Source organism: Hypanus sabinus, chromosome 8 (genome assembly GCF_030144855.1).
Source record: "Hypanus sabinus isolate sHypSab1 chromosome 8, sHypSab1.hap1, whole genome shotgun sequence".
In the NCBI taxonomy this organism is placed as follows: domain Eukaryota; kingdom Metazoa; phylum Chordata; class Chondrichthyes; order Myliobatiformes; family Dasyatidae; genus Hypanus; species Hypanus sabinus.
Window position 1 is genome coordinate 79,152,768 of NC_082713.1, and position 23,859 is coordinate 79,176,626.

Sequence of the window (23,859 nt, forward strand, 5' to 3'; positions counted from 1 at the left end):
CAATCCATTACCAGCTGATCAAAGCACTTCTTTAATGTCATTGCCACTGGGTGGTGATCGTTTAGGGCAGTTGCCATCACTCTCTTGGGCACCAGAATGATGGTTCTGCCTTGAAGCCTGTAGGGACTGTGGACGGTTGCAAAGAGATGTTAAAAATGTCTGTCAGGATCTCTGTTAGCTGGGCTGCACAATCCTCGGCACCTAACAAGATATGTTGTCCAGCCCCATAGCTTTGCATGGGTGTACCCTGGCTAGGATCATCCTCAACTCTGTGGCCAGAGAGGGTTCCTGTTTCACAGGGGGCGAGGGGACTCTCCTCGATTTTACATCATCCATTGAATAAAACTGTGCTTAGGTATTCAGCCTCTCAGGCAGGGAGGTGTCACTCTCATTGATGTCCGTCGTGGACTTGTAACCTTTTATGATTTGAATACCTTGCTACATGTACTGCAAGATCTTCCCTCTCCACTCCTTGTCCTGATGCAGGGTCTCAAACTGAAACACCAACAAATTCCCTCCTCCCAAATGAACTGATTAGAAAGGCTGGCTCTGTTATAGGAGTCAAACTGGACACACTGGAGGCTGTGGTAGAACAAAGGACCCTACAGAAAATCCTGGCAATACCGACAATGTTTCTCACCCTCTGCGTGCCACCTTGGCTGAACAGAGGAGCATTTTTAGTAACAGACTAAGACAACTGTGCTGCTCCAAAGAGCGCTGTATGAAGTCATTCTTACCTGCGGCTGTTGGGCTCTATAATGAATCAACCTGTATCTGGGGAGGTGATGACCCCGTCCTGTTAGACTGTTTGAGGTCATTTATTTTTTATTCTTTCTACTTCTCTTCTACTATTTGTATATTGGCTTATCCCTGCATTTGCAATGCTTCTGTGACATTGTAATTTCCTTTGGGATTGATAATGTATCTATCTATCAATCATTTCATTCATCAGATCCGGGAAAGAGGAAAACATAAGTAAATTTAAGAGTGGTGTGTCAGTATCTCTGACAAGGAGGCCAGGATTACTCAGGTGTTCCCGTGTTTATTGAATTCTCTAATAAATGAGTAGTTTTAGAGAGAATGAGAGAAAATGAAGAGAGGTTCCTGTTAAAGCCATGAAGATGCATGTGGGATTTACTGCTGCCCTTGGATTCTTGCCACATTCTGGAATCCAGAGCTAGATCAAACAAAGTGTCTGAAGAGAGAAAAACTGGGTTAACTGATAGCACAGCAGGTGTATCCTGATTAAAACCAAAATCAGTGAACTATCTGAAATTATTGAATTAAGTATCGAATCCCACAGTGCTGAGATGCAATCTTAGATGGTACTCCTCATGCTTCTATAGGCCTTTATTGCAAAAACATAGGAGGCCAAAGTCACACAGATCAGAATGAGATTTATCTCCCAACCCAGTCACTTAATGTGACAGATAACTCAAAGCTCATAATCCCACAGAATGAACAGAGGCCACCAAAGCCATATTGATGAGGAAATCAACATCCTGTGTAGTGAATACAGAACACGTTTGGAAGAAGTGCAGGAGAATGGCTGCTCCATTAGTGGAATGTTTGGGCTCATTAATGCTGAGAAAACACGAGGTAAAATAGCTCTGTTGCCTCTCCTGCAGTTGTGTGGGGGGGGGGGGAGGGGGAACTGAGAAAGAGAACAATCGGTGGAGAGGAAGAACAGTCCAGAGAGCGACAAAGGGAAGAGTTCCACCAAAGTGCTGATAGAGCCGAGAACATGTATCCACTGGTGGAGTCCTGTAGGAGATGAGGGCAATTGGGAAGATGAGTCATTGAAAGTGGCAATTTCTGAGTGTGAGATGAGGACCCAGGATCTCTGACTGGCAGAGGGGCAGGTTGGAAGGTAAAAAGGTAAGACATGGTGGAGGGGTGGCCAGAGTTAAGGAAAAAAGAAAATATCACAGAAGAAATGATGTTACAAAATCAGTGCCCTACAAGACGTCTTTAAATGTGAAATACCCTTGGAGAGTAAGACCATATATTTTGGATATATACCTCAAGAATGGTTGAAAAGAGATAAATATTTAATGAATATACTGTTGGTGGCTGGTAAAAAGACTCGTACTAGGAAATGGTTTATCAAAGGAGAGCCCAACTTTAAATGCATAGATGGAAATTACAATGGACATTTACAAAATGGAGAAGGTAACAGCATCTGTTAATCATAAGCTGGAACAATTTGATTCATACTGGGGAAAAATGATTTAACTACATTATGCCTCATAGGCCTGATTTTATTCTCACAAATCAATGAATCTGTTGTAAAAAGAAAAGATCACTCCCTACTTCTACATAGTTCTTTCCTTTTGCTTGTTTTTTCTTTCCACTCTTTTCTATAAGTATATACCTCAGATAAATACTTTGTGGAGATTTGTGATATATATGATTATATGATGTATAAGTACAATGTCTGAAATACATCTTATGGAAATGTTTGTTTGATGATTAACTTCAATAAAAAAAATAAATTACAAAAAAAAATCAGTTCACAACAAATACTGTGGAAACAGAGGAGATGAAAGATTGGAATAGTATCACAAACATGAGAAAATCTGCAGATGCTGGAAATCCAAAGCAACACTCAAAATGCTGGAGTAATTCATCAGGTCGGGTGTGTGTGTTGAAATGGAATAGCATCCTCACAAGAAGATATAGTGAGAGGTCTGGATATTGGTGATTAGTATTCCCTCTGAGATGCAGACAATGAGATCCAGAAAGGGAAGAGTTGGAGATGGATCATATGAACGTGAGGGCAGTGTCGAATTTGGCAGCCAAGTGTGGAAATTTTCACATTTTGAAATGCATCAGCCTAAATGCAGTCATCAGTATGTAGACTGCCGAACTGAAGCCAGGACAGCTCCATTGATGTGGAGAAAATGAGTGGAGTATAAGAAGTTGTTGAATGTGAGCCAGGCAAATGAATGTGTTGTGCTGTGAAGGGGAACTGGTTGGGCTTCTGTTCAAGGAAGAGGTGAGAGTCTTCAGATAACCTGTTGTAGGATGGATGTGTAGAGGGATTCTGTGTGATAAATGATTTAGCTTTGTCACAGAGTCATACAGGACGAAGTAAGACTCATTAAACTAACCACGGTGTCAACCTGAACTAATACCATTTGCCAACTTTTGGTCCATATCGCCCTTGCATCTTATCCATGTACCTGTGATAAAGGTCTTTTAAACATTGTAGTTGTTCCCAGTAGTGCTGGTTCCACTAGAAGCTTGTATCACATTCCCACTATCCGCTGTCTAAAATACAACTTGCCCTTTAAGTCCCATTTAAGTCTGTCCCTCTCATCTTAAACCTAAGCCTTCTGTTTAGGACTTGTCTACCCTAGACAAAAGTCTGTGACCATCCATATTATCTATCCCTTTCATTTCTGTAAGATCTCTCCACAGCCTCCTATGATCAAGGGAAAAATAGCTCCAGCTTTCGAGTCACTCATTATAACTCATCCTCTAGTCCAGTTAGCATCCATGTGAACATTTTCTGCATCTTCTCTAGCTTAATCACATCTCCTTGTGGTATGGCAACCAAAGCTGCTCACAGTACTCCCAAGTTTAGTCTCACCAATGTCTTGCACAGCTGCTGTGTAACATCACAACTTTTGTACTCAGTGCCCTGACTAGTGAAGACCACTGCGACAAACTACCTCTTCACTAACCTGTCTAACTGCTTAATCACTTCAGGGGATGTTTGTCCTTGTAATGCTATGTCTCTCTGGATAATGCTGCCCATGGCTGTGTGTGTTCTGCCCCAGCTTAACTTCCCGACATACACATATCTGAGTAAAATTCCATCTGCAATTCCTGGTCCACTTTACTAATTTTATGTCCTGTTGTAACCTTGTTTACTGCGGACTATACCAACAATGTAGGGAAAGCCTGCTGCAGTGGATGCAGCCCAGTCCATCGCAGGCGAAGGCCTCCCCACCATTGTGAGTGTCTATAAGGAGCACTGCCACAAGAAAGCAGTATCCATCATCAAGGACACTGTCCATCCAGGACATGCTTTCTTCTCGCTGCTGTCATCGGGAAGAAGGTACATGAGCGGTGTCCCACACCACCAACTGTTCAGGAACAATTGTTTACTCTTTAGCCTTCAGGCTCCTGAGCCAGCGTAGGTAACTTTACTCACCTCAAATCTGAATGGATTCCATCTCCTATCAGTCACTTTCAAAGACTCTGCAACCCATGTGCTCAGTATTATTTACTGATTTATTTATACATACATATATACAATTTGTCATCTTTTCCACATTGATTGTCAGTGTTTGTGTATAGTTCTTCATCGATTCCATTGTAGTTCTCTGTTCTACTGTGTATATTTTTAAGAAAATGAATCTCAAGGTAATATATAGTGATACATAATTTGTATCACATACTTTGATAATAAGTTTACTTTGAACTTTCGATTCACCTGCAAATTTTAGCAACTACATTCTGATCGATATTATTAATATGCCAAACAATGAGGAGCCTGCACTGATTCCTGTAGTACACTACCAAATACAGGCCTTCATTCTGGGGAAAAAACAAACATACCTACACCTCTGATACTTGCCATCAAGATGATGTTGTATCATTTGGCCTGCTTACCCTGGATTCTAATGGGGACTTTGTCAAAGACCCTTTAATAAAATCCTTTGTCATCTCTTCAAAATTTACAGGACTATTTGTCATGCACAAAGCTGTGTTGATTATCCCTAATTATCCCTAATCCACGCCTCTCAAATGCAAGTAGATCTAGAAACCAGCAGGTCAGACAGTACCTATGGAAAAGAGTAAACAGTCGACATTTCGGGCTGAGACCCTTCTTCAGGACTGAGGGAAAAGGGAGGAAGATGCCAGAATTAAACAATGGAGGGGAAAGAGGCTGGCCAGAAGGCGATAGGTGAAGCCAGGTGGGTGGGAAAGGTCTAGGGCTGGCGAAGGAAGAATCTGCTAGGAGACGGGACTATAGGATAAAGGGAAGGAGGAGGGGACCCAGCGGGAAGTTGTAGGCGGTGAGAAGTAGAAGTGGGGAATAGAGGAATGGTGGTGGGGGGGGGGGGATTTTTGATATTCATGCCATCAGGTTGGAGGATACCCAGATGGAATATGTTGCTCCTCCACCCTGAGGGTAGCCTCATCTTGACACTAGAGGAGGCCATGGATTGACTCATCAGAACGGCAATGGGAATCAGAATTAAAATGTTAAAATCCTGTCTCTCAGAATCCCCTGAAATAATTTTCTTACCATACTTGTTTGGCTCACTGCCCTGTAGTTCCCTGGTTTGTTCTTGCCACCCTTCTTAAATAAAGGTACAATGTTAGCTACTCTTTACCCTTACAGTACCTCACCCATGGCTAACAGTGATACAAATACCCCTCCCAGGGCCCTATCAATTTCTTCCATTGTCCCACAGTGTCCGAGTGTATACTTGTCAGTATATCAAGGGATGAAACACTGGGGTAAAAATCATCCACGGTCTGAGTGGTGGAATAGGTTTGATATGTTGTTCAGATTTCAGTTTGCCTGCAGAGTGATGCTTCATTTAAGGATTAAATATGTTCTGACTCTCACTTGCAATCTTTGCTGAGACTTGACTTCAGAGGCTTCAGGAAAATAGTGGCACAATGGAAGGAAGTGTTACATAGAAGTATTCAGTCAGTTTTGAAGGCTTTACTTTTGTGGTTAAGTCCAGACGTAACTTTACAAATAATGTTTCAGTACAAAGAGAAAAGTAATACTTGCATATCCCAGAAGTATACTGCATAATCATTTTCAGCATTATATAATTTAAAACAAAAAGGATTTTTCTATGAGTGAAGTTCAAAACAATTATTTCCCATTTGATTTGCATCATTGCAAAGAGCTGACTGGGCATTGTCGGTTTCCTTGAGTTCCCGGGAGTGTGGACAGTGACATTTCCTTTGGGGGCATGTCCAGCAACCTGGGCCATGTTGGTCTCGGTCATCTGTTGTTGGCACTCACAGGGAGATCTGGTCTTATTATGGTAGCTGGAGTTGGAAAAAGCAGGTAAGCGATGCACAATCCACTGACAATGCCCCACCTCAAAAGTCCAAGATCCCCTCTCTCCACCCTCACTACTGACCACCTGGGCTGCCCAGTATCATTGCCACCTCAGACCCTGCTAGCCATTACACAATTGCTGATCACTCTTCTGCAGACACATGTACGCATGCACAGTCTTCCTTGCGTGTGTGGGAGCACAATAAGTACACTAGCTGCCTCGCATGCTTTTTCCCTTGTTCTGTCTCTCTCAGACTCTGCCCCTACCTTGCTTGCCTCCTCGCCTGTCATCTCCCATCTCCCTTCACCCTCACTCAAATGTCATGTGCTTCCACCCTTAGAGCGAACAGAAAGAGCTCCCACTCTTTCTGCTCCCACCCCAGCTCTTTTCCCCACAATCCTGGGATTGGACTGAAAATGAGAGAGAGTTTGCAAACCTCTGTTGCAGATGAGTTTTGAGGCGAGGACTGGGAAAGATGTGGATTTTTTCACATTGCTGCCTTTCATTACCACTCTCCCTCTGGCTGTACCAATCGTGTAGAGTCCTGACTTCTGTTTCTCCTCCTATTAGGCAGAGAGGGAAAATATCTGGCATGTTAAGACTGTGTGTTCGCTGCTCATTTAATTCCTGTGGGGTGGAGCTGCCTTCAAAAAAGCAAGTGAGAAGGTGGTGCCTGTCATGGGAGAGAGGCCAGAACAAGAAGCTGGCGGCAGCCCAAGAAAGAGACCTTGTTGCACAGAACATACAGTGCAGTGACGGGCTATTAATTCTGAGTGAATGTCCATGTTGTCCTGCTGTGAGCCTCCTCCCTTGCAATCTTGTTCCACCCATTAACATGTTTTTTGATTTCTGCTCTCCACATTAAATTTACTTTACGCATTTCCCAAACTGAATCAATGCTTTCTTTTCAACTGCTCTTAAGAGTCATGCAGGAAGGAAATGGGTTCTTTGCCCTACCTTGCCCATACTGATCATCAAGTACACATTTACACTGAAACTACACTAATCTATTTTTTAAATTCTCCAGTATAATTTCTCTCAGACTCAACCACCTGTCCACACTTAGGATAATTTACCATGGCCAGTGACTTTGGAATGTGCAAGAAAACCTGGGAAAGCCACACAGTCACAAGGAGAGCATGCAAACTCCACACAGGCAGCCCTGGTGGTCACGACTGAGCCCAAGTCTGAAGAAGCTGTGAGAGACTGCTCCAGTGTGCCGTCTTAACTGGGCCATAGCTGATCACCCACTATACATCCAGTCCCCAGTGGTATGAAATATATCAGAGGCCACAAACTAGGGGACCAGTGGCTTCTATTCTCCTGGACTGTCTGAAACCTAATGGAATGAACGGTGAACTCTTCAATTCAGAGGAAGTTCAAAGTAACTTTTACGATCAAAGTACATGTGTGTCACCATATACAGCCCTGAGATTCATTTTCCTGTAGGCATACCCAGCAATTCTATAGAATAATACCTAAGATCAACCAGAGGGCAGAAGACAACAAACTGTTCAAATGCAAATATTTGTAAGTAGAAATAAATAATGAGAACATGAGATAACAACTTAAAGAGTCCTTAAAGTAGATCTTTAGTTGGGAACATTTCAATAGATGGACAAGAGAGTGTGGTTATCCCCTTTTGTTCAAGAACCTGATATCTGAGGAGTAGTAGCTGCTCCTGAACCTGATGATGCGAGTACTGAGGCTTTTGTACCTTCTACATGATGGCAGCAGTGAGATAACCAGATACTTTCTGTTCCTAACACTCCCCTCCTGATCCACTCAGGCCCACTCATACACCACATTCTTTCCAATCCCTCAACCCTCTGTTAAGCAGTTTCTTTATCCTCCCCTACTCTGGTTCCATCTACTTTTCATTCATACACCCAACCACTGGGTCCACTATCCCCTCACCTTCCCTCTGCCCTCCATAACCCCCTTATTTGGTGGTGCATATCACCTTCTTTTCATCTGCAGCCCTTTATTGCCTCCACGTAACCTCCGAGCCTTCATCTGCATTCCTCTATCCCCACCTGGCTATACCTGTCCATCATTCTCCCATCTCATGGATCTATCACTGCCAACACCTGTCACACATCTCCTCCTCGTCTCTTTACACTGGCTCCCTCACATCAATGTTCTTAGCCCTTATACAGGGTAATGACTTGAAATGTCAATTGTCCCTTTGCCTCCATTGATAATACCCGACTCACTGAGTTACTCCAACTGCTTGTGTTTTTGCTTGAAGTATATCTACCTCCTTGAATATGTCTAATGTGAAGCATTCTCTGCCCAGTGATGATCAGGATTATAGAGCAATGTCAGTGCTTGTTTGCAGTGTGAAGTCAGTAGATGTGTGATTGGCATTCAAACTGTGTGATTTGTTTCAAGGCTTGGACGTTTGACTCTGACACTTCCCTCTCTATTTCCAGGCTGCACAGAAAGTGCTTAAGGCTGCAAGGCAGATCTGCAGCAGGCTGGGAGGCTACAAGATGCCTTTTGCTTGGGCAGCAAGGTTAGTGATTCATTTGAACTCTACCATTGATGGTTGAAATATTGTCTTTGTACATGGACTTGTATGTGCAAAGAATTAAAGCAGACATTTGGGGATACCCAGCAAGTCTGGCAGCATCTGGGGAGAGGGAAGCGGAGGTGACATTTCACATGGATGATTTTTCATCTGAACCAAAATAAGAAGGATGTTTTATACTTTGATGAAAGTTATGCATGGCCTCTAACATTTCCTGTCTCTAGTGAAAGGTCATCAACTTAAAAGGTGAACTTTCTCTCTCATGGCGATACTTTAGCCTCTTTGCAGCAGAGCTTTGATTCCGCTCACCTCAGTTGATCACATTCAGCGCATTACTTTTGGCCTTGTGGCATAAAACAGCAATAAGTTGGTGCAAATAACAAAATCTTAAAGTGGTGAATGAAACCTTGATCTTTGCATTGGATGTCTTGTTTGAGACTGGCATGTTAGCCAGGCAACAGGACAGTATTGATTAGTGGATTTTTGACAGCCAGAAGACCAATTCAGGAACATTTCAGTTTATTGTGTTACTATTCCCATAGCAATGTATTGTGGGCTACACCAAGGTTGTGCGCTAAAATGAACATGTAGGTAGAGGTGATTTCCTCTTCCTTGGTAATCACCCAGGATGTCGTCCAGGTTGGAGGGAGTTTAACAAGACATGATCCATAAGTCCCCAGAGAATGGGGAAAAATGTACATACCTAATATTGTCTTGATCTTCAAGACCACCACCTTGAATGAGGAAGTGTGTGTTCCAAAGTACGTGGAACCAAGTGTTAGTGTTCTGAGGTTCTACCTGTCTGGGTGTTGCAGAAGGTAGGCCTGGCCCCTCTAATGTGCAACACCTCATCAGCTGGATGTTGCCTTTGTTGAACGGTTCTTCCAGAGAGTATCAATGACCACAAGTCCATCAGGCAGTGATTTGTACAGCAGACACTGGGGAGAGGGACACTCTGGATTTTGTCTGAGCAGACAGTCTAATCCATCCGGCAGAATGCCACTTCACCAGATCTGACCAACGAGCATCAAAACCTCGCATGGCCAGCTGTAAGAGGTGATCTCCCCGTCACAGCCTGCCCCTACAGATGACTTGTCACCCTCAGCATACGTTGCAGCTTGCAATGGTTGCACTGTGGAAGAAATGATCACCCAGCTCTGCAGACTGTGAATGTTTGAGAGGCCATGGTGATGCATTGCCACAGGTTATTCCCCAGCAGCTGTGTGCCAAAGGATTCTGATCTACGGACTGTTCCCCAGAGCACACACCAGACAATCAAGTGGTCAACAACTCAGTGAGGAGGCCATTTGGTCTGTCCAACATTTATTGGTTCTTCAGCCAAGTATTGTGAAGGAATGATCGTGATGGATCCTGTCCAGCATAAAAGTGTGTGCACTGAGGGATGCACTGAATCTCATACTGGAGAGAGACACTGGCCATAAATCAGCTGGTGGTGCTGACTGGTCACTTTGGTCCTATTCACTGCCTTTGAGTCCTGGATCCGGAAAAGGCTGATGGATGACTTCTGGGGCAACAGGAACACTGGATCTCTTCTGCGATCCTGAATCTTCCGATTGTGGAGGGCGGTCAGTCACTGGTGTGCATACATACCCAGCTGGCAACTCGGGACTCTGCAGAGATCCCTGTACGGCCAGCACCTTTTGAGATGGCATGAGCTGGCACCACACTTCCTCTGCCAGGGGAGATTGCCTTCAGGAGAACATGCCTCTCCCAGCAGCAGAAATCAGTCGTGCTGCTCTGCAGGGGCTGCTCCGGTTTTATCAAGTCTGGGGTCTAGTCACATCTAGTCAGAGTGTTCCTGTGCCAGTTAGCGTGGGAGGATGGAGAGGTGATGGTGCTCTGTGGGAGAGGAGTCCCCATCCCAAGTTGATGGGTGTTGGGCAGGCTCAGGTACGTGGAGGGATCCTGGCACTGCTAACCCCTACTGAGGCGAGATTACTCACGGAACCCAAGATTTCACAATGGAAAGGGTCTAATATAATGTAAGCAGTCTTACAGCGATACCACCATGCCAATTTGTGATGCACCAAGGCAGTTCCTGTACAAGCTGCTCTTGTGCAACTGGCAGTTCCTTACCCTTATAAGGTAATGTAATGGGTGATAGATGACATATATTGTTTGTAATAGAAACTGGTCTACGTAATTAACAAGCAGCATCGTTAACTTGTGTTCACTGTAAGAGATGGTGTCTGACATGATGCTTTTGGTTTGCTCGTAATGGAAGTGAAGGCCTAAGCTGTTGAAAAGCACATAAAATGACTCTGGCATGTTTTATTCGCAAAATCCCACAAGTTCATACTGATCTGTTTCACCATCTAGCAATGAGGGAGGTGCTCAGTGAAGTCTCATGATGAAGTGGCCCTCTCTTTGTACACTGGGAAACTGTGTGGAAGGAGTTGCATGGGGCAGTGCCGTGTAACACATTTTTCATCCGGTTCACTGACACCACGTCCTCATATCCTTTCTGTGGCCGGGAGGGGTCAGTGTACCGTATATGTCTGGAATGTGAGAGGGTGCAGCTCCTCTTTCAGAATCTGAAGGGACTTGCTCCTCAGATTCTGGCTGCACTTCAGCCCCGTGCTTCACCTGGGGTGGAGGGCAGTGGGTCTCCTGTTGAGCTTGCTTCTTCCTGAGCTTGATCAAGATGGCCATTCATGGGTCCAGGTGTCCCCAAGCTGGCTACCTGCCCCTCTTCTGAGGTTATGTTTGTGCCCAGATGCCCTTGGAGAGGCAGCTTGCAGTCCCTATGGGTATATTGGGGGATTTCTGAGAACGGTGCTCCCCCTGCACCCATCAAATTGTCCATCAATCTCTTTAATCCCCTACCATCTGGAAGGAGGTGCCATATTATTAGGACAAGGGCTGTTGTGACGGGGAACAGCTTCTTCCTCCAGGCTGTGAGACTACTGAACTCCCAGGTCACATAGTAGAGTTGTATTGTTTGCTTTTTAACTTGTATCCACCTTGGTATTTGTTCATTTATTTGTGGTAATATTACTTTGTGTTATATATGTGAGTTATATGTACTGTGTGTTATGCACCTTGTTCCAGAGGAATGTTGTCTCATTTGGTGGTATACACTTTTGGTGGTATATGGTCACAGCTGAGTGACAATACACTTGAACTTGTGTTTTTGAGAGAATAGTAACCTTTATTTTGAAATTATAAATTGTTTTTGTAAATCCCTGATCATTGTGTGCATCTTGTCAGTGAATAAACAATGCGAAGGCTGTATGGGGAAGGACCACAAGATGGCTCCTTCCACCACTTTACACAAAGAGGCTGGAGATGGGTGGGAAAGGCTCTCAAATATTGAAAGGGTTATAACTTCAGGGCCATGCGATGACAGTGTTTTTACCCCTCTCTCTCCAAAGTGTACATTCCGTAATGTACTGACCAAGAATGTAAAGTATTTCATTCTTTTGTATATATTTTTCCTGTGAATAAATTTTATTTTTGAGAAATTTAAAATAAATGCACAATCATATTTCTGAGGAAGTTTAATACTACAATAAAAAAAAGTGAAAAGTGGATTTAAGAGATGTCTTTCACAACACTGTAACAACTCAAATGTTTACAGCCAATGACATTGAAATATTATTGTTGTTGCAGGCTGTAGTACTGTTGTCAAATTAGATTTCTACTTAAGCTAGACTTAGGTTGTTAATAGTTGTGTTTTCTCCTTTTTTTTTCAGACCAGTGTTTAAAGACACTGAAGGTTCTTTGGACACAAGTGGAAAGTTCTCACCTTTTTACAAGCAGGATAGCAACAAGCTGTCTACAGAAGATTTACTGAAAGTGCTGGCAGACTTCAAAAAGTGAGCATATTGTTTTTATCTCCCCCCCCCCCCCCACAGAATACCAGAGGGTATTGGAAGTTAAGATTAACATTATGTCCATGAGCAAATTTCGTCATTGATCTGAGGGGCATTAAATGCAACCTAGAATTACGTAGTACAAAAGCTGTAAAGCAAGTCCTTCAGCATACTGAGTCTGCGCTGACAATTGCAAACTTGCACTCTCTTCTCCACATTCCTAACAATCCCGTCAGATTTAAGTGTTCACCAACATAGTAGGGGCATCTAACAGTGACAACTCTACCAACCTGTATACTTTTTGGATATGGGAGGAAACAGCTGCACCCAGAAGAAAGCCTCTGTGTCACAGTGAGACTGTGCAAACTCCATCCAGGCACCTAAGACTCTGGAGCTGAGCCAGCAGCTCTGCTCGATGTGCGATTGATAAGGAGAATGAAAGGTCGCTCCTTAGTGCTGCTGTTGAGCATGGTGACTTACTGGCATCTCAAGACTGGTGAGTCTACTATTCAACTTTTACCACCAGGGTCAGAGGTGTTGCTGCAGTCTTCACTAAACTAGATGTGAATGGTAACGTGGAGCAGTGACCGAGAGTTGTAGAGTTGTAAAGCACAGAAGATAGTGATTTTTGTTTTTATCTGATTCCACCAACATCTCTGTTGGTATATGCCAGATGTCATCCACACTGTGTGAAAAACATGCTCGCTTTTGAATCTCTGCTTCTCGCCTTAAAACTATGGCCCTAGTACTTGGTACCCTACCATTGGAAAAAGATTTTGAATATCTGCAGTACACTATCTATACATCTTAATTTGAGCAAAATGATGCAGAAATATGGTTAAATGGTTCCATTTATTGTCAGACAATGTATACAGTGTACAACCTGAAATAATTGTCTTTGCAGACATCCACGAAAAACAGAAGAAGCCCAAAAGAATGAGCGGCGGAAAGTTAGAACCCCAATGCCCCCCTCTCCCCCTCCCCCACACAAGCATCAGCACGTCAACCTCCCCCCTACCCCTCACCCATTTCAGCAAAAAGCGTCAGCGCCCAGCCCCCACCAAGCAGCAGCAGAGCTCCCAGAGAAAGACCATGATCTGCAGTCACCAAAATCAATGGTTTACCTGACAGTTGGACATCCCACAGGCTTCCTCTCTCACTGATGAGGGACAGAGAGAGATCAGCCATTTTCACAGCAAAATGGGGACTAACAGTCACTGTAATAGTTTATTGTGTCGCGTTTTATTTGGCGATTCTGTGACTCGACAATCGATGGCAAACCACCATCGAAAGAGAGAGTTTGACCATTTGGCTACAGAGATCTCCATCCATACATCCACCACAGTGAAATCCTGATGTTCCATCTCCTGCAATGCCCCAGTTGGGAACACCAGCCTGGAATCGGTCACCCACGGGGCCGCACCCTGGAGGTGCCATCTGCCAAGTTGCATCTGGAGAATGTTGGAAAATGGTTGGCAGGCAAGCTCCAGGAACGGGAACACACCCACCATAAAAAGGCAGATCAGGACCTCGACAGAGCCCCAACCACCTTGAAAAGGGAAAAAAAGAGATATTAAAGAGAGGAATTTAAGCTGCTTCTGCAGATGACCTCAAAAAGGCAACTGCTTAGCACCATCTTAACTCTGACCACCAATATAGGGAAAAGATGTGAGAAAAGTTCTGAAGCAATACTTTGATATGCTTTCTGTAATTACTACCACTTCTATCTTTATCATGCTGTTAACCTGGAGGATTATGTAACAGAAATTACCACCAAGCCATATTGGAAAATATTGGAATAGATGAGTAGAAATTTGACGAGTGGGGATGTTTAGGAATTCCAGAGGTGAAGGCTACGAATTCCTGATTTCAAATTTTGTTTGGCTCAGGTGAGGTCATCGACGTTGAAAAGGTTCACTTGGAGAAATAATTGTTATGTCAAAATACAGAGAGTACTCTTTAATCAGCTGGCAGGGTGGAGTTAAGTCTCTACCAAAGGAGGTGCAATACTCCTTTTCCCTCCGCTAGCCTGCGAGTCACCCTTTGGCAAGGTGTAGCACGTGTGTAGCCCCCTGATCAGCGTCATGTGAAGCCATGGGATTAGATGGTGAATGGTTGTGTGAACAGCTGATGCAGATCACAAGTCCTGGTTATTCACCAGGCAGACGATCTCTGAAGAGTATTGGTAATGGCTAGGGTCACCTGTGTTGTAAAGACACTGCCCAGAAGAAGGGAATGGCAAACCACTTCTGTAGAAAAAATTTGCCAAGAGGAATGATGGTCAGAAGGCCATAATCCCCCACGTGATATGACACAGCACATGATGATGGTGACTCTTTAATTAAGGACATTTGTGCCCTGTAGAATATAAACTTCTCTCATGTCTTTGTATTTTACGAGAGATTTCCTTCATAAATCATTTGCAAGGCCCTTTGTGTTACACCACAAGGAAAGATAATTGATTCAGTAGCTGTGTGCAAGCTTTTACAATTCCCTGCCTTCCTTCTCCATATACCCATGCAATGTTCCTCTTTTCAAATCCATATGCAATCCCCTCCTGAAGTCCCATTGACAGACTTCACACAATTTCAGTTCAACAGGCAGCCAAAGGTTTCAAAGAATATTGAGGATTATGTAATTCATTGGAAACTAATGCAATCACTTGGCTAAAACATGATTTAGCAATGGCAAGATGCTGACAAAAGCAAATCCATAAGTGCTCAACTAAGGTGTGCTGTCTGGACTGGAGGGCTTGATTCATAAAGAGAAAATGGATAGGCTGGAACTGTTTTCCTTAGAGTGAAGGAAGTTCAGGGATGACCTTTCAGAGGTTTATAAAATTATTAGGGGCATAACTGGATAGATATTCACAGTCCTTTCCCCGAAACAGGTGAGTCTAAAGCTCATAGATGATTTAAAGGGAACTTGATGAAGTTTATTTTTTAACAGGGTATGCGGTGACTATATGAAATGAGCTGGTAGAGGAAGTGGTAGAGACAGGTACAATTAGAACCTATAAAATGCATTTGGATACATGGAAAGGTAAAGATAGAGGGATATGGGCCGAATGCATACAAAAGGGGTAAGTCTCTTGGTCAGCATAGACAAGTTGAGTCAAAGAGCCTGTTGCTGCACTACTTAACTATAAAGCATGTTAATTAAATTTCATCCCATCCTCCTGTGATCCTTTTCTGAATTATTCTGAGCTCCAGCCCTCCACTGTTGATCCTCCTTGTCTTTCTGTTTATAAAAGAAACTTTTTGGAATGAATTGCTTAATTTGTCTCCCACAGTTCCACTATTAGGGAGGACCAAGGAAGGAGCAAAAGAAATTTTCATCAATACTGAAGTCCTTTCATTTTCATACTTGGTCCCAGTATAGTAATATAACTACATAAAATGTATGCAGGATAGTTTTTTGTAGCAATAGATAGAGGAACCAACTAGAGAAGGGGTAGTGTTGGATCTTCTGTTAGGGAATGAAATAGGTCAGGTGACAGAGGTATGTGTTGGGGAGCACTTTGGGTCCAGTGATCACAATAGCATTAGCTTCAATATAATTATGGAGAACGATAGGACTGGACCCAGGGTTGAGATATTTGATTGGAGAAAGGCTAACTTTGAGGAGATGCGAAAGGATTTAGGAGTAGATTGGGACAATTTGTTTTATGGGAAGGATGTAATAGAGAAATGGAGGTCATTTAAAGGTGAAATTTTGGGAGTACGGAATCTTTATGTTCCTGTTACATTGAAAGGAAAGGTTAAAAGTTTGAGAGAGCCATGGATTTCAAGGGATATTGGAAACTTGTTTCGGAAAAAAAGAGAGATCTACAATAAATATAGGCAGTGTGGAGTAAATGAGGTGCTCGAAGAATATAAAGAATGTAAAAAGAATCTTAAAGAAATTAGAAAAGCTTAAAGAAGATATGAGGTTGCTTTGGCAAGTAGGTGAAAATAAATCCCAGGGATTTCTACAGTTATATTAATAGCAAAAGGATAGTGAGGGATAAAATTGGTCCCTTAGAGAATCAAAGTGGACAGCTATGTGTGGAGCCAAAAGAGATGGGGAGATTTTGAACAATTTCTTTTCTTCGGTATTCACTATGGATATTGTGGGTAGTTATGGAAACTATGATGATTAAAGAAGAGGAATTACTGGCGCTTTTAAAGAATATAAAAGTGGATAAGTCTCCGGATCCTGACAGGATATTCCCTATGACCTTGAGGGAAGTTCGTGTAGAAATAGCATGGGCTCTGACAGAAATATTTCAACTGTCATTAAAAACGGGGATGGTGCAGGAGGATTGGCGTATTGCTCAAGTGGTTCCATTGTTTAAAAAGGGTTCTAAGAGTAAACCTAGCAATTATAGTCCTGTAAGTTTGACATCAGTGGTGGGTAAATTAATGGAAAGTATTCTTAGAGATGGTATCTATAATTATCTGGATAGATAGGGTCTGATTAGGAACAGTCAGCATGGATTTGTGCATGGAAGGTCATGTTTGACAAATCTTACTGAATTTTTTGAAGGGGTTACTAGGAAAGTTGACGAGGGTAAAGCAGTGGATGTTGCCTATATGGACTTCAGTAATGCCTTTGACAAGGTTCCACACGGAAGGTTAGTTAGGAAGGTTCAATCGTTAGGTATTAATATTGAAGTAGTAAAATGGATTCAACAGTGGCTGGATGGGAGATGCCAGAGAGTAGTGGTGGATAACTGTTTGTCAGGTTGGAGGCTGGTGACTAGTGGTGTGCCTCAGGGATCTGTACTGGGTCCAATGTTGTTTGTCATATACACTAATGATCTGGATGATTGGGTGGTAAATTGGATTAGTAAGTATGCAGATGATACTAAGCTAGGTGGCGTTGTGGATAATGAAATAGGTTTTCAAAGCTTGCAGAGAAATTTAGGCCAGTTAGAAGAGTGGTCTGAAAGATGGCAGGTGGAGTTTAATGCTGGTAAGTGTGAGGTGCTACATTTTGGTAGGACTAATCAAAATAGGACATACATGGTAAATGGTAAGGCATTGAGGAATGCAGTAGAGCAGAGTGATCAAGGAATAATGGTGCATAGTTCATTGAAGGTGGAATCTCATGTGGATAGGGTGGTGAAGAAAGCTTTTGGTATGCTGGCCTTTATAAATCAGAGCATTGAGTATAGGAGTTGGGATGTAATGTTAAAATTGTACAAGGCATTGGTGAGGTCCAATTTGGAGTATTGTGTACAGTTCTGGTCACTGAATTATAGGAAAGATGTCAACAAAATAGAGAGAGTACAGAGGAGATCTACTAGAATGTTACCTGGGTTTCAGCACCTAAGTTACAGAGAAAGGTTGAGCAAGTTAGGTCTTTATTCTTTGGAGCATAGAAGGTTGAGAGGGTCTTGATAGAGGTATTTAAAATTATGAGCGGGATAGATAGAGTTGATGTGGATAGGCTTTTTCCATTGAGAGTTGGGGAGATTCAACCAAGAGGACATGAGTTGAGAGTTAAGGAGCAAAAGTTTAGGGGTAACATGAGGGGGAACTACTTTACTCAGAGTAGTGGCTGTGTGGAACGAGCTTCCAGTAGAAGTGGTAGAGACAGGTTCGATATTGTCATTAAAAAAAAATTGGATAGGTATATGGACAGGAAAGGAATGGAGGGTTATGGGTTGAGTGCAGTTCAATGGGACTAGGTGAGAGTAAGCGTTCGGCACGGAATAGAAGGGCCGAGATGGCCTGTTACCATGCTGTAATTGATATATGGTTATATCTTAACTATCATCTTCTTTCCACATTATTATGTCTTAATCCAGGCTCAAATAATACTAACATTAATGGACCTGGAATAGATTCTTGGAGAGGGCTCTTTGGATTTTCATTTATTAGCATCTTGCCCATGTCACAGACCCTGACCCCGACTCCAACAATTCATTCAATCTACTGTCCAAATTCCTAGCCCCACAACCCGCTTGCATACTGGACATACAGTTCATATCCTGGGCTATTGAATACAGGTTCATTTCCCAGGCTATGTATTGGACCATCAGAATTTGCAAACTGCAAAGAAGAGAAAATCTACAGATGTTGGAAATCCGAGCAACACACACAAAATGCTGGAGGAGCTCGGCAGGTCGGGCAGCATCTGTGGAAATGAATAAACTGTCAATGTTTTGGGCTGAACCCTGCCGAAGTCCTGCTGAAGGGTCTCAAACTGAACCGTTGACTCCTTTTTTCCATAGATGCTGCCTGCTCTGCTAAGTTTCTTCAGCATTTTGTGTGTGTGTTGCTAGAATTTACAAGCAATCAGATGTCAGATTACTGATCTAGATGCATTAATCTGTTCTGTCCACAGTTTCAAATTCTGACCAATCAGGCAGTGTTAAAGAACAAACTGGAAGTTGTTGGATGATGCTGATGAGCATTAACAAGATGGTATCTTTATTTTCACGATAGCATCAAATGCTTTGGCAGCACACATCTCTGGAGTAAATTCGTTCTTGTGTGGTTTGTTTTCGAATGTATTTGGGTCAGTCAAGCCTGTTCTTTACAATAAGAATCTCACAGACTGTTAAAGACAAGACCACCTAGATAATACTACATTCAGTTCCCATATCAACACATCAATGTATAGTGAAGGCTGATGCACTGAATATGTACTTGGAGAGAGATGTCTTGACGCAAATGGCATCGAAGGGAGTGTGTGGGAATATGATACTGAGGTAGAGGGTCTTCCATGATGGTATGTAATGGTGGAGGCATCTGAAAGGCTGAACAGCCTGGTCTTCTTTTTGTCCTGTGGGCTTCCAAGATATTTGGCAAATCTTCAAAGTGAAATTCAGTTTAATATAACCTGGCATTTGATTTCACTCAGTGGTACCATGATGGAACTGGGTGCAACCCTTAACTTCAGTATGGTCGTGTGGAATTTGTACCTTCTTTCTGTGACTAGGTTTCCACTGGGTGCTCCAGCTTGATCCCACATCCCAAAAGCATGAGGCTGTCGGTTAATTGAGCACTGTAATTCAACTCTAATGTATAGGAGAAAGGTAAAATGAGGCAAGTTGAAGAATGTGGGGAGAGTATTTTTTTAAATGGGATTAAAGTGGGGCAAATATGAATGGGTGATTTAGAATGAAGGATCTGTTTCTATATGACTCTGACACTTGTGGAGAACTGTTGGTCAAGCTGTGGAGTTACTTGGTGAAAGATACTGATCCATAGTGTTTCTGATGTTGGGCTCACATGTTGAGAGTAGAAACCACTAAAAATATGAATGAATCACAGAAGAAAACACTTGCATTTAATCACTATATCAGGACATGCACACTGATGCATAACTTATGAAGCACTTTCGATCAACAGGAAATACCAAGCTGCTGCTGCAAGAGCCCAGAAATAGCAATGAGAACATGACCATATAACCTGTGTTGAGTGATGCCTGTAGAGGGTGAGATATTAATACTAGTAACAATTTAACAACATTTATTAGGTATTAGAACATGTACATCAATAGGAAAGGTTTAGAGGGATATGGATCAAATGCAGGCAAATGGGACAAGCTTGGGTGGGCATGGAGCAGATCAGCTTTGGAGCTGCTTCTGTGCTGTATGGAAGTTACTCTGTAAGTAATGTAGTATCTTGTGGCCTGAGAGTTGTCCTATGCCACATAATCTGGTGGCATTCTTAGGAGCCATTGAGTTCCTGCATAGTCCTCAGGGAAGGCCTCTGGTAACACTCTTGGTGCATTGGACTATCTGCCTCCAGTCCTGTGCTATACATTCAGTGCTAACTTTGAAGGAAGACATGAAATAATTTCCAACTATTTGTCTGTGGAATCATTGCTTTAGACTATACTGTTCTCAAAATGGCGCCAATTTGCGACCTCCGTTGACTCACAGTTCAGATATAGTTGTTTCTTAAAATTAACACAGAAAATGCTGGCGGAACTCAGCAGGTCAGGCAGCATCTTTGGAAAAGAGTAAACAACCGATGTTTCAGGCTAAGAGCCGCCTGCAGGATGGAACTGATATTCTCTTGTTTCCTAAACTAGTTTTTTCATTAGGTTTGTAAGGATGGTTTGGAGGACAGAGAGGGGAGTTGGAGGTTGAGCAAGGGATTTGGGACAGGAATGTGGTGAATTTGAAATCAGGCCAGAATCTACGTCTCCACTCCACATTCGAAGGCCTGTGATTGTTAACGCAAACAGCCAATGTACTTCACTGTATGTTTCGATGTACTTGTGATAAATAAACTTAAAACTTGAATCTTAACCTTGATCTTGTGATTATGGACAATATATGACTGAGTTTTCAATCCATTCTGTTATTTTGACTTAGGGCAGAGAAAATATCCAAACTTCAAGTGATTCCAGGAGATTTTGATGTCATCATCGAGTGTGTTCCTCCTGATATTTCCAGTGAGCAGGTTTACTCTAGTTGGCTTTTCATTTGAAGTTGTCTGATATAAATTTTGAGAGCTGCCAGGCAATGAAATGCATCTCTCTTCCTTTGTTCAGATTGTGTAACTTCATCGTACATCCCTGTGAAGCCATTTGAGGAAGCCAACTGTGACACGGTGACATTTGAAGTTGAAGAATTTGTTCCCGATTTTGCAAAGTACATGTACCCTTTCACAACTTTCAAGAACCACATGTACATTTATCCCATGCAGCTGAAATATGACAACCAGAAAACTTTTGCAAAGGTATTTTGCTTCAAACTCTTACTGTACAATTTCCAAATCCTCTCATTTATCAAGTGCCTGACTCTCTCTTGTACTGACAATATCTCTCCCCTATCCTCAGGCGAGAAACATTGCAGTCTACGTGGAGGTGAGAGATTCTGATGGAGATAAATCTCAGCCACTGAAGGTGCGTGAGACAGTGGTCTCTATAACACACAGTGTTCCAAGGTTGTGGGGTGGGATGAGCAACAGATTCCTGGAGCAACACACACAAAGCACCGGAGGAACTCAGCAGACCACGCAGCATCTGTGGAAAAGAGTGCAGTTGACGTTTCAGGCCGAGACCTGGCATCAGGACTGGAAAGAAAGAGGAGAAGTCAGACTCCTGTTAGATTCCCCCTTCTCCAGCCCTACATCTCCTTCACCAATCAACTTCCCAGCTCTTTACTTCACCTCCCCCTCCCAGTTTCACCTATCAGCTATCACCTTGTACTTCTTCCTCCCCTCCCTGCTCTGACTTCTCCGTCTTTCCAGTTCTGATGAGCGGTCTCGGCCTAAAATGTTGACTGTCTTTTCTTACTCTTTTCTGTTATTACGGCCTTCCCTGCTAATTTCCTCCAGCATTTTGTGTGTGTTGCTTGTGATACACAGGTCTGTTCAACTAATCTTTTTATACACATTAGGAATGAATGCATTATTTTGCTGAGCTTTTCCTTCATTTTGGAAGAGATCTCTTTAAAACCTACAGAAAGTTCTAATAGAGCTTGACAGGATGGATGCTGCAGTGATGAATCTCATGGTTGCGTTGTCTGGAAAAGGGTGTGGGCCATTCAGGTCAGAGGTCAGATGAAAGTGCGCACTGTGAGGGTGGTTGATCCATGCAACTCATTACCCAGCTGCTGTGGAGAAAACTGGAGACAATAACTCTGTCTGAATATACTCTCCCTGAGTATATTCAAGACAGAGGCTAACAAATTTTATGTATTAAGAGAAACAGGAGCATGAGGTTAATGCGGATGATGGTAAAAGAACAGCCACAATATTATTCAATGGCAGAGCCAGTAGGAAAGACTGAATGCCTTTTTGCTTCAATTCCATATGTTCTGATTTGTGAAAGTATGAGTGAGCTGCAAATCTGCTTCCAATTTGTGTGTGGATGCCAGTGCAGTAAAACATTACTGATCCACTATCTGATGGGTAAATGCATTTCACACATTCTTCACTCCCCCTAGCACGTGTTGGCAGGTTATTAGTCTGGATGTTATTTTCTTAATCTACCAGTTCACAACCTATCAACTCACACTAGGTTTCACTAGTTACTAGATCTCAAAGGTTTCGAAGGTACATTTAATGTCAGAGAAATGTATACAATATATGTCCTGAATACAGATTTGGTAACGTTTCAGGCAGGTTAACATTACCCTTCTGAATATACACTCAGAAGACACCTGTACCTAATAAAGTGGCCACTTTATTCTATGTTCATTGTCTTCTGTTGCTGTAGCCCATCCAGTTCAGGGTTTGACGCACTGTGCGTTCAGAGGAGCTCCTCTGCACACCACTGACTAATGTGTGATTATTTGAGTTTCCTGTTAGATTGGACTAGTCTGGGCCATTCTCCTCTTATTAATAAAGTGTTCCACATTTCACAGAACTGCCCCTCAGTGGATTTTTCTTTGTTTTTTTTTGCATCATTCTCTGTGAACTCTAGAGAGCATTGTGCATGAAAATCCCAGGAGATCAGCAGTTTCTAAGATCCCGTCTGGCACCAACATTTATTCCATGGTCAAAGACCACATACTTTCCACATTTTAATATTTGTTTTGAACTACAAAGGAACTTCTTGACCATGTCTGCATCTGCATGCTTTTATGTATTGAGTTGCTTCCACATGATTGGCTGATTATATAGGCATCCATTAGTCTCGTGAGACCATGGATTTGCGCCTGGGCAGGGTTGTATGGGAGTCTGGCAGTTGCCCAAGCTGCAAGCCTTCCCCTTTCCACGCCACCAAAGTGCACTGGTGTCATCGCAGAGCAATATGTTGTTAAGTGCCTTGCTCAAGACCTTCAGGTTACTAGTCCGATGCCTTATCCACTAGGCCACATGCTTGGCTGATTAGATATTCGGATAAACACACAGGAGCATAGGTCTACCTAGTAAAGTGACCACTGACTATATATACGGAAGGAATTAAGTTTCCATATATAATAACGCCTTGTTGCAAAAGAGTTCTGGTATGCAGCTTCCTTGCAGTTTACGTGGAAGTTGTGATGGTTTGAGTGTGATGTGTATTAAAATAATCTATCTGAAAACAAGAGTGAAATCCTTTTAATAACTGTCTGCAGTGCATCTATGGGAAGCCAGGAGACCCGATGTTCATAACCAAAACTTGTGCAACAGTTTTACATCATCAGCAGTGTCCAGAGTTCTACAATGAGGTACGTCAGTGTAATTTGCTTTCTGGATGCAAGTAAATTAATAGTCTGTCTATGACTCCCAACATTGAGTATTACTCTGCCTGTTATTTGTCCTTGTAGATTAAGGTTAAGCTGCCTGTGCAACTTCATGAAAAGCATCACCTCTTGTTCACCTTCTACCATGTCATCTGTGACATAAACAGCAAAGGGACAACTAAAAAACGTGAAGCTCTTGAGTCACACGGTAAGACAGTGAGGGTAGCCGTGACAAAAATTATTGCTAAGTTAGAACTCAATTTCTGCCACACTTCACTCACTTTCAGTTATTTCTACAGTAACACTCTTATTCCCTGGCACCCTTGGGCC

At 42.7% G+C, this 23,859-nt stretch overlaps 1 protein-coding gene across 2 annotated transcripts in view; it reads left to right on the forward strand.

Moving 5' to 3' along the window:
• The window catches only part of dock11 (dedicator of cytokinesis 11), a 307,563-nt gene that overhangs the window by 95,281 nt on the left and 188,423 nt on the right, over positions 1-23,859 (forward strand). For both annotated transcript variants that reach the window (XM_059977401.1, XM_059977402.1), the window contains exons 14-20: positions 8,477-8,559; positions 12,291-12,413; positions 20,728-20,807; positions 20,907-21,094; positions 21,195-21,260; positions 23,422-23,514; positions 23,614-23,737. In XM_059977401.1, coding sequence (XP_059833384.1) covers positions 8,477-8,559; positions 12,291-12,413; positions 20,728-20,807; positions 20,907-21,094; positions 21,195-21,260; positions 23,422-23,514; positions 23,614-23,737 — 757 coding nt within the window. The remainder of the gene's footprint in view (positions 1-8,476; positions 8,560-12,290; positions 12,414-20,727; positions 20,808-20,906; positions 21,095-21,194; positions 21,261-23,421; positions 23,515-23,613; positions 23,738-23,859) is intronic.